Source organism: Mastigoproctus giganteus, chromosome 1 (assembly GCF_048544385.1).
Source record: "Mastigoproctus giganteus isolate SK-2022 chromosome 1, ASM4854438v1, whole genome shotgun sequence".
In the NCBI taxonomy this organism is placed as follows: Eukaryota; Metazoa; Arthropoda; class Arachnida; order Uropygi; family Thelyphonidae; genus Mastigoproctus; species Mastigoproctus giganteus.
In genome coordinates, this window is record NC_143575.1 from 270654904 (window position 1) to 270666405 (window position 11502).

Consider the following 11502-nt stretch of genomic DNA (forward strand, 5'->3'; position numbering starts at 1 on the left):
CAAAAGTATCAAATTAACCAGGGTATTTAATCATGGAAGTCATGCAGAATGCCTATGTGTTTGGGCTTCATCTTCAGTGCTCCATACAGGTCTGGAAGCCTCATTTTAAAGAGGATGTGAATCAGTTGGAATGGGCACAGAGAAGAACATCAAGATTAGTCAGAGGTGTAAAAAGAGTCTTACCAAGAAAGACTTGAATTTTGTAAACTGAAACATCTGGAAACCAGGCATCTGCAAAGAGACCTCACTGAAGTGTTTAAGGAGTTAAATGAATTGAGAAAATTAAATATTGACGGCATCTTTACAGTTTGTTACTGTACAATTAATACTTCCTTTTTTATGAACTGACTTATGGTGTCATCTAGCTACCTAAAAATATATTAGCTTACATATATTGGCTACAAGTTTGCTCTAGTGACTTTGTTAGTTCTGCAGATGATGTGAGAGGATCTTAATCATTCACGTAACTGTTATTGTCAGAAAAATGTAATGGTACTTAATGTACATAAACATTCTGAAAAGGCTCAGAAGATTATTAAAGTTGTTAAAGGATGTAAATTAGAGAATGTAAAAGCTGCACTCGGAAGTACCCGGGCATGCTATATATGACAGTAGAATATCAATTTCGCAGTGGACACTGATGTGAAGGAAGTGTAAAACAGTAGTGTCAATCGCAACCAAAATACTTTTATCAGCAGGGCATAAAAAATCTGTTCTATATGTGGGATGACTGGGCAAACTGTTAGTGGGGTTTTTTTAAAAAGTATCCACTATTTGCAAAAAAAAAAAAAAAAAAAAAAAAAAAAAAACACAGAAATAAATCAAATACAGTAGAACATCAGTTATCCAGAAGTCGGTTATAGGGAATAATTTGAAAGCCTTATCTTTCTTCTGTTTTTTTATTAACGGTAATACAGTAAGCTCTGGTTATACTGATCATGTTTGCAAATTGAATTTTGATTATAATAAGCGAAAGATTGAGTTTACTACCTGTTTATAACAGATTTCAACAAACAAAAAGCCCAATAAATCGAAAACTGCAAATTGTTTTTATTGTTTTATGGTTTTGACCTCTAGAATTCTATGTCACCTTCAGAAATGTGCTGTAGAAAAATATCACACAGACTACAGGGTTTTCTCGGAAACCATGAGTGAATTTCAGATTAGTTTAGCTCCAGATTCGGTAAGAATAATATCAGCCCAAAACTGAGCGATTTATTATTTTTCTCATTTTTTTATGGTAAAATGTGAATGAAAAGAAAATGAGTAGTTTCAACATTACAACAAAAAACGGAAATTATTAATATAATCAGAAATGGTGAAAATTTAGGAAAGCTCTCCAAAGAGTTTAATGTGGAGACTTCAACAATTTATGACATCAAGAAAAATTTCAATGCTATAACAGAATTTGTGTCGATTATGGATAGTGAAGGAGGATCTAGAAGGAAAAAAATGTCGAAATCGGAAAATGCCGCTTTAGAGAGTGCACTCAATTATCTTTTTTGTTTTCTTTGGAGTGAAGTTTAGGTGAACCAGTGACTAGCCCAATGTTGTGTGAAAAAGCATTGGATTTTAATCAAAAATTAATGGGTAATGAAGATTTTAAGGCAAGCACAGGTTGGCTGAAAAACTTTATTAAACTGAGACACGGTATACGTGAACTAGATATTCATGGCGAGAAACTTTCTGCAGATAAATCGGCAGCAGTGTCCTTTGAAAAGTGAGTTTGCTTCAGTTATAGCAAATTATGAGAAAGATAATATTTATAATGTTGACGAGACGGGCTTATTACCAAAAGCATTACTGATAAAAACCCTAGTCACTAAAAGAGAAATGCCTGCACCAAGTTTTAAGATGAGAAAAGAGCGAGTTACAATTGCTATGTGTGCAAATGCCACTAGGATGTACAGATTGTATGTGCTCGTTATCAGTAAGTTGAAAAAACTGAGAGCATTTAAAAATTTTCTAATTTCCCTGTTTTGTATAAAAATCATAAAAATGCCTGGATGGATGTTTCTGTTTTCCGAGATTGGTTTATATATTTTTTTATTTAATTAATCTTATTTAATTTAATTGTAAGGTAAGATTAAATTTATTTAACCTTACCTTACAATTAAATTTATTTAATCTTACCGGAAAAATTATCCGGAAAATTTGGCCATCCGGAAGAGGTCTGACATCAATTATTCCAGATAACTGATGCTCTACTGTATAAAGTTTTTTGTTTGATTCAAACAGTTTTCATTTACTATTGTTGATTTATTTTTTTTTAAATATATTTTTTGAATATTATCTTCATAAAGAAACTAGATGCAAAAATAATTTTAACATGATATAGTTGGATTTCAGCAAACCTTTTGATACTATTCCACATGAAAGAATGCTGTACAAATTGGAGCAGTATGGCATTGGGGGAAAGTTACTGCTGTGGACAAAGGGATGTTGAATAGCATGAGATAGAGTAGTTGTTAATGGCTACTGTTCTTCATGGACTAACGTTATTAGTGGAGTCCCTCGGGGTTCTCTGCCATGTCCTTTACTGTTTTAAATATTTATTAACAAATATATAATGCTGAGAATATTTTTCCTAAAAAAAAAAAAAAAAAAAAAAAAAATTGATGAAGGCACATTAAATTTATTGTCTAAGTTTGCTGATGATAGAAAAGTTGGCAGGCTAACTTAATGAGAGTAATCAGAGTGTGTTACTCCAACAAGAACTGAATAAATTAAGATGCGCTGATGTGGCAACTGAGGATTAATGTTGATAGATGCAAGGAGCTGCACTGGAAGAAGCTGCACTGAAGAAGATGCAAGGAGCTGCACTGCACAGTAATCCCATAGAAACATACCAGTTAGGTGGTACCATGCTCAAGGTAATGGAGAATGAAAAGACCTAGGAGTAACTGCACAGACTGACATGAAGTTCTTTGAGCAGGGCAGATAGCTTATGGGTGTTTAGTCATTGATATAAAGGATTTTACTTGTAGGAACAAGCAGGTGATTATCCTGGAGTACAAGACAATGCTCGGGCTGCACTTGAGTGTTGCATACAGGTCAGGAAATATAATTTTAGGAAGGATGCAAATATGTTGGAATGGGTGCAGAGAAGAAAACAAGATTAGTCAGGAGCACAAAAGGGGAGAAAGACTTGAATTGCCAAAAAAGGTTGAATTTTGTAAATTGCCACATCTGGAAACTAAGCATCTATAAGGAGATTTGATTGAAGTGTTTAAGGCTTTAAATGAATGGGGACATCCTTACTCTTTCTTGGATGACCCACAGAAACACACAATTTAAATTGGAAAAGGACAGTTGTTGAACAGATGTGCAAATATTTGCTTTCAGCTGGAGAGAATACCAATTGTTAGAACTTCTGGCACTGTGGAAGGAGATAGTTTTAATAAATTTAAAGAAGGATCAGACTAATAATTATTATAATGAAGGGGTTTTTTTTTTTTTTTTTTGGCTGAAACTGAATAAACTTGCATCATTTTGTCACTACTAATACTCTTAAAATAATCTAAAACAATTTTGATGCAAGCTTTTATTAAAATATTACACATCAATAAATTAAATATAATCTTAATGCATCAGTATATACTTATATTTATAAGTATATTTATATAAATACACTTATATAAATATATTAAACATTTTTAATATTTATATATAACTTATATAATAATTTATATAATAATTTATATAAATATATAACTTATTTATATATTTTGAAAATAAAAGCTATCTCTTCTTTTTTCTAAATTGATCTCATTGTGCATTGCCTGAAACTCATTCGGCGTGATGATGATGATACTATAAAGTAGTCAGAATGAATTTATTGTATAACTTGTATATCATGGATAGGTGTCACCTGGAAAATTATGTAGCAGCAGAATTCATTGCACATCCCTTATGTCTTAAAAATATTGAAATTACTTAGAGTATTTTGAATAATTTAATTTTTTTGTATAGATAGCATAAATGCATTGATAAAAAAATTCACCTTCTTATAAGCAGTTATAACCAGGCTTCCCCATCTCTCTAGACTCTTATCACTAGCTTGCAGGCAATAGTCTGGAATGTAATTTGGTAACAGTACCATTAATCGGTCGATACCTAGTTCAGTCCCATGTTCAATATAATACTGCTGTGCTGCTATCATTGCTAAATCTTCTTCCTACATTAAAATATAAATAAAAAATGCATATTAATATGACATAAAGAGCACAAGAAACATACATAATGAAATTAAAGTCATTATCTCTTAAAATGATTTACATATATTTTATAAATCCATTTTTATATTGTAATAAAATTAGCATATTATATAGTGACACTAATGTTTGCTGAGATTTTCAAAATTTTTCAAATAAACTCTACATAGAGTCTGCTGCTAGCAAAAAACTCCCTGCTTGGAGGCCTAAACATGTAATAGTAATAGAGGATGTGACGCAAGAAAGCATCAGCCAAAAAAAAAAAAAAAATTCACACAACCATTCCATCTAAAAGTTTGTCCAATTCTATTTAAGCTATCAATTTCCACAACGATGGATGGAAGTTTGTTCCAACAATTAACACCCACTGGCTAAAGGCAAATTTCTGCACATCTATTCAACTTTCGTTCCTCAATTTGAATTTATACCCCCTTAGGTTTGTAATCTGAGCAAGTGGAAGAATCCCATCAGAATTCAGCGTGCTCAACCCATTCAAGGCCTTATACAACTCAATCAGATCACCTCGCAGGTGCCTAGTCTCCAGCCACTGCAATTTGCAGAACTTAAGCCTCTCTTGGTAAGAGGATCCCTTCATTCCCCTCACCAATCTTGTTGCCCTTCTCTGTACATGCTGAAGCAAACCTATATCCATCCTAAAATGAGGCCTCCAGACCTGTATGCAGTACTCAAGGCGTGAACTGACCATTGCCTTATACAAAGGGATAATCACCTCCTTTTTTCCTGTTAGCAAAATTCCTGTATATCATTGACAAAACCCCATGACCTGCTCTTGACATGTTCTAGAAACTCAATTCAGAAAAGGGTTAACGGTATCATTCCATTTATACAGTGGAGAATGAGACTTATTCCTTCCTGAATGAGCTGGTGTGGTGGAATATCTCATGCCTAACCACAATGGTTTCTTGCAAACCATTGTGGGTTAGGCATGGGCTGTCTAAACTGTGCAGTTTACAAAATTTTACATCTTTCATGCATATGGATAACAGTGGATAGCACATTTATGCTCTTATGCATAGGGCCTAGTCCCATTGCAGTAAATATGATTAGCATGCAAAGAATAAAACAGGTAACATTAGTACTGTCAGTCATACTGGGTATGTTCCAGTCACAACATGAAAGGCATTATTAATTGAAATAGAGATGGTTGTAACCACACCATTTTCGAATCCTTGTTATAATGTAGTTACTCTTCCAAAATCAGGGCCAGGGCTATAAACACATAACAGAACAAATGCCCCTTAGTTGTTGGGCTGGCCATGCTGTATCTCCAGGACTTTTTTTTCAAGATGTACAACATCATAAAGTTCATTTGCTGTGCAATGAACTTTTGCTGTGTGTATGTGTGTGTGTGTGTGTGTGTGCACACGCATACACATTGGTGATCAGTCACCTAACCAAAGCCGACCGGGCTAGCCAGGTGGGTAAAGTGCCTGCCTGCCTGGCAACCCAAAGGTCGCAGGTTCGAATTCCGCCTCGGGCTTGGATCAAAGTACTGCAAAACCTTGGGAGGTGCATTATGGCCACAGAAGCCGATGAACCAACAACTACCAAAAAAAAAAAAAAAAAAAAAAAACAAAACCCTAACCAAAACATTTTATTTACAAGGTTGCCATACAGAATTATATAGTTAATAAATATGAGATGAGATAAGGAAAAAAAGAAAGATGATTTGTACACTAATGTCTCCTGTTTTCCATTATGTGAGGTCTTAAAGTCTGCACAACTTGAATTGTGTTAAGATAAAGATGTGTTAGTGGAGAGAATACTCAAAGTTTACTTGACTGTAATCTTTTAGTTAACAATAGCTAACAAAATATAATCTCAGGCCTTTATAACCTCCTGAGATTAAAATATAGGAAAGGCCTGAGATTATATTAAAATATAATCCTATTGTTAACTAAAAGATTACAGTCAAGTAAACTCTGAGTATTCTCTCCACTAACACATCTTTGTCTTAACACAGCTCAAGTTGTGCAGACTTTAAGACCTCACATAATGGAAAACAGGAGACATTAGTGTACAAATCATCTTTTTTTTTTCCCTCTATAGGAACAAAAATCATATTTTGCCTCTCCTATAAAAATTTTTTTCCTATAAAAATCATAGTATAGGGAAAAAAATCTTGTTTTGTCTCTCCAAAATTTGGCAGTGGGTTCCCTACCCATTGCACCCACCTTCAACCAGCTCTGTACATCCTAAAGATCAGTTTGTCTTCTTTTTTTTTTTGAGATATAAAACCAAAGCCCCATTTGAAAATGTATAGAAAAGGTTTCTCCCATCAGTGAAGGAATTCAAATGGCAGACATGTAACAAACTACATCAGTAATCCACTTTTCGAGGGTACAGCTCTAAAATGGTGTTCGCAGGCCAGCCGCTAGTTAGTACACGGGACCGAACCTATTAGTAACTCTCTAGGAGGCTTCTGGATCAGCTACTGTATAATCTTGCTACCTCTACTCTGCCAGATAGTGACTAGAGGGAGTCCGAGTAGTGTGTGTGTGTGTGTGCAGGGAGCATTGTTGAGACCACATTATGTCAAGGATCTGGGTATATTCTTACCATGTTTACACCATATTCAAAAATTTCATTACTTCATACAGCATGTCCCACCCACTTTTTCTTACTATTGAATACACCATGAATTGTCAAACTAATAGAGAAAGCTTATCTGCGAAAAGATCTAAACTTCCCAAGCACTTCCTAATTCATTTCACAAATATATGTGGTCTCAATTCTAATCTCAACGATGTCCGTTTCCATTGCTCTCTGCCAAACCCGATGTACTTTTTCTCAAAGAATCTCAGTTATGGGTTGATTCAACTACTGCTCATCTCAGATGCCCAAATTATTCGCTATATGATTCCTTTTGCCTCAAAGGTGGTACTTGTGCATATGTGCATTCTGATATTCCCTGTCAGAGACTTGGCAATTTGGAATCTCCTCTCTTTGATCTTCTCTGGCTTAAAATCTCTCTCTCTACCTCATTGTGTCAAATTCATCTGTTGTCTCTACCATTCTCCCAACTCCACTAATCACTTGGAGCTCTTTGACTTCCTCTCTTTGCAACTTGACTTTCTCCAGTCCAACTTTCCTAATAGTGAGATAATTTTCCTTGGAGATTTTAATGTTCACAACTCCAGCTGGCTTCCGTTTTCTAGTCACACAGACCCAGCTGGTCGAGATGCTGAGGCTTTTGCTATTACTAATGACCTTGCACAGATTGTTTATTTACCTACAAGAATACCGGACAATCCTAATCATACAGCCAACACGCTTGATCTTTTTCTCACAAACAACCCTTCTAAGTACACGGTCGAAGTAAGTGGTCCTTTAGGCACCTCAGATCACAACTTGGTGATTGTCTCTTCTCCAATGGAGCCTTTATCTCATGGCTATTCCCAAACTTGTGTTGTTTGGCATTACAAGAATGCAAAATGGGATGACCTGCGAGATTTCTTTTCTTCTTTTCCTTGGTCAGATTACTGTTTCAAAACTTCTGATGTCAATTTGACATCTGATGCTCAGATTGTGTCAGTGAAATTATTCTTGCAGGAATGGAATCCTTTATTCCACACTCCACTTTAAAATCTTGTCCTTTATCTAAACCTTGATTTTTCAATAACTGTGCTAAGGCTGTTCAAGAGAAGAATGTTGCATATTTTAATTGGCTTGTTTCTAATTCTTCAGTTTCATTTTCTGCCTACACCAAAGCTCGCAACAATTGTAAAGCAGTTATTAATCAGTCCAAACTAGAGTTTGACAGGCTAAGAGTAGATTGTTGTTGTTATTTGGTTTTTAGGAGCATTAGCAACTAAGGCCATATTGCTCCGAGGATATGCGGTGGTCATTCCTCTGACCTTTCCGCATCCTCCATATTTGGTAGTCATGGGCTCAAACCCCAGTCTAATCTAGACGCATGTGCTACGCACTGCTGCTCCTTCCCACCAGGCTAAGGAGGCGCCAACCTAAGAGTAGAAAACTTGCTTCTTGCCCTAATGGTAGCCGAGCATTCTGGTCTCTTGCCAAAGCTATTGGCCACAATTTTTGACCATCTCTGCTCCCACCTCTGTCCAAACCAGATGGTTCTGTTGTCACTTCAGCCAAGGATAAAGCTGACCTGCTAGCATCCCATTTTTCTTCCAACTCATGTATTAATGATCTTGGTAAAACACTTCCCACCATTCCCAACACGCTCCATTTCTCCGATTTCTGTGGTCTTCTGCCAAAAGGATATTAGAAGGAGTTTGACGAATCTTGATGCTAAGAAAGCTCCAGGTCCCGACAGTATTTCTCCACTTGTTCTCAAAACCTGTGCTCCTGAACTTACTCCTATTCTTTGCTGCCTTTTTTCACTTTCTTATTCCAAAGGTGTTTTTCCTTCTGCTTGGAAATTTGCTCATATCCAGCCAGTTCCTAAAAACGGTGACAAATCCCTCCCATCCAATTATCATCCCATTGCAATTACTTCTACTCTTTCTAAAGTAATGGAGAAATCCATTAACCGCCAACTCTTAAACTACCTAGAAACCTTCCGTCTGATTAACGATCGCCAGTGTTGATCCACTGGTGATATTCTGGCTTATGTTACCCATTTATGGACTAATTCAATGGAAAGGTTCAGTGAAACACAAGTAGTTGCTCTTGACATCTCAAAGGCTTTCGATCGTGTTTGGCATAAAGGTCTTCTAAACAAGCTTCCATCTTATGGTTTGCCAACTGTTTTTAGTAATTGGTTATCCAGTTTTCTCTCTGATTGCTCATTGAGGGTGATGTTAGATGGCTCTCTGTCTTCTAACTTCTCCACTAATGGTGGTGTCCCCCAAGGTTCAGTTCTTTTCCTCTTTTATATTAATGACCTTCTTCCATTGACTGGAAATCCTATCCACAGTTTTGCCGATGATAACACATTGCATTCCACTTTCCATTTTGAGAAACCTTGCCCTGCTCAATCAGCTTCAACTTCTCAAAAATCTGCTACCAATTCCTTAAATGCTGATCTTCAGGTAATTCTCCAGTGGAGCAAAAACAACTTAGTTGATTTCAACCCTTCTAAAACTCAGTCTTGACTTATATCTCGCTAAAAGGATTCTTCTGCTCCTATGCTTATCTTTAGTGACACTCTGATTTCTATGCAAAACGATATATCTCTTTTGGGGATTACCTTGACTTCTAATCTCTCTTGGCACAAGCACATTACAAATATTGCTTCCTCTGCATCTAAAAAACTTGGTTTTCTCTTTCGCTCTCGGCATTACTTTTCTTCCAAACTCTGTATAAATCGCAATTTATACAGCTGCGATTTATACAGCATGAGCTGAATAAATCGCAGATCCGCCCTGCCATGGAATATTGTTCCCACATCTTGGGTGGTGCCCCCAAAACCTCTCTCAGGCGTCTTGATTCCATTCAGAAGAGGGCAGTTAGGTTAATTAATGATTCATCTCTAACAGAGTCTCTCCACTTGCTGTCTCATAGACGTACTGTTTCTGTTTCATGCCTCATTTACAGATACTTCCATGGGCACTGTTCTTCTGAATTGGCTTCTATAATTCCCGCTCTCTCTTTCGAAACAGTCCAAACACGTACTACCACCAGCCAACATCCATTTACTGTCCAACTTCAAACTGACAGAACCAACTTTTTATCTTCCTTGTTTATTCATTCAACTGCCATTTTCTGGAACAACCTTCCTTCACACGTATTTCCTGAAAATTACAGTCTACAGAAGTTCAAGTCCAATGTCAACAAATATCTTCTTTCGTCTTCTCAACCCCTAACCCAAGCATGGTACTAAGTACTATAGGTTCGAATACCTCTCGTGTTTGGGGTTTACATAAAATAAAATAACATTTTATTAAAATGTTTGTATCCACTTAAAATAACATTCAGAAATTATCCCAGAATGACACTCAGAGTTTGTTAAATTATAATTTTCCATTGCAAAATATACTATCTACTAATTTAATTAATTTCTCATTTAATTAAATCACTAGTGTACTTGTGGCAAATATTTTGCTAAAACTGTTTTAAAGAAGAAATAGAGATTAATATCGAAATAATTACAAAAACCTCTCCCTCAGCTCCATTCACTGCTATCTACGGTGTCAGTGGACTCATGTAATAAAATATATTTAAAAAAATGCAATTTGATAATTTTTTTACATGTGTAACTATATCATCCTTTAAAAAAATTGCAATTACTGCACAGCCAAAATTACAAAATTAAAATTATTCTATTGTATCCACGGCAAATATTTAGCCAAAACTGCAGTAAAACTGTTGCTCAACAGTTCCGGTACAAAACTCTAAAAAAATAAGGGAAATTTTGAAAATCAGTTGGAAAATTTTACTGCAATTTGTTTTTTTCCCCTCAATTTTTCTGCTAAATAAAATCTATTGCAAAAGAATCAGGTCAAAATCTTGTTTAGTTCTTTAAGTTATTCATGTTCAAAAAGCATTCCACAGAGAGGGACATAAGCAAATTATTATGTAGATTAATACATCTAGTCATATTAGATATGCTCCAAATACTCAAAATGAAAGACTATTAATTGTAATATAGGTGTTTGTATTCACTCTATTTTTAAATTACTGTTATTGTGCAAGAAAAAAACAAGAAAAAATGCACATCACTTATTTATCTTCTACAATATATACATACTTTGTCACAACGATATTCTCCAAACTTTACTCCTCGTACAACTTGCTGGAAAATAAGATTTGTTGCTACTTGGTCCTCTGTGGGGTCATGCCATGGAGCAAAAATTTCCTTCCTAAAAAATAACCTCCATGGGGCATTCCTTTCTTGAGCTCCTTGTTCTTTAGCATACTGTTCACATTGAGAAATAGCATCCATTACATGCTCCCCTCCACTTCCTAATGATGATACCTGAAAACAAAAAGTTAGTTTTCTATAAGCAAATTAAAATATATCCTTGAATTTGTTTAAATTTATATGAACTATCTTGATTTATTTATGTATTTCCTGACACTACAACCTTGAGAGCATCTTTATTACAAATGTTTTTATTCCTATCATCTTGTCAGAAAAAGGAAAGAGATGTTAAAAAAATTTTATGTCCATGGACATAGAAAATTTCATACTGAATAGCATTCTGAACTAGCATAGCAAGCTATGAAAAAAAAAGCCAATATGGCTAATAGATTTTTATCCAATTTATATTTTTTAAAATATGTCACTGAATCAAGCATAATATAACAAAGCATTTTGAGAAATGCACAATTAACTGCATAATCCAACATGTTT

At 35.2% G+C, this 11502-nt stretch overlaps 1 protein-coding gene across 1 annotated transcript in view; it reads right to left on the minus strand.

The window, feature by feature from the left end:
• Positions 1-11502, minus strand: part of ck (unconventional myosin-VIIa ck) — a 273948-nt gene that overhangs the window by 70445 nt on the left and 192001 nt on the right. Inside the window, exons 29-30 of the mRNA XM_090377618.1 lie at positions 10897-11124; positions 4004-4177 (exon numbers count right to left, since the gene is read on the minus strand). Of these exons, the coding sequence (XP_090233744.1) occupies positions 4004-4177; positions 10897-11124 (402 nt within the window). The remainder of the gene's footprint in view (positions 1-4003; positions 4178-10896; positions 11125-11502) is intronic.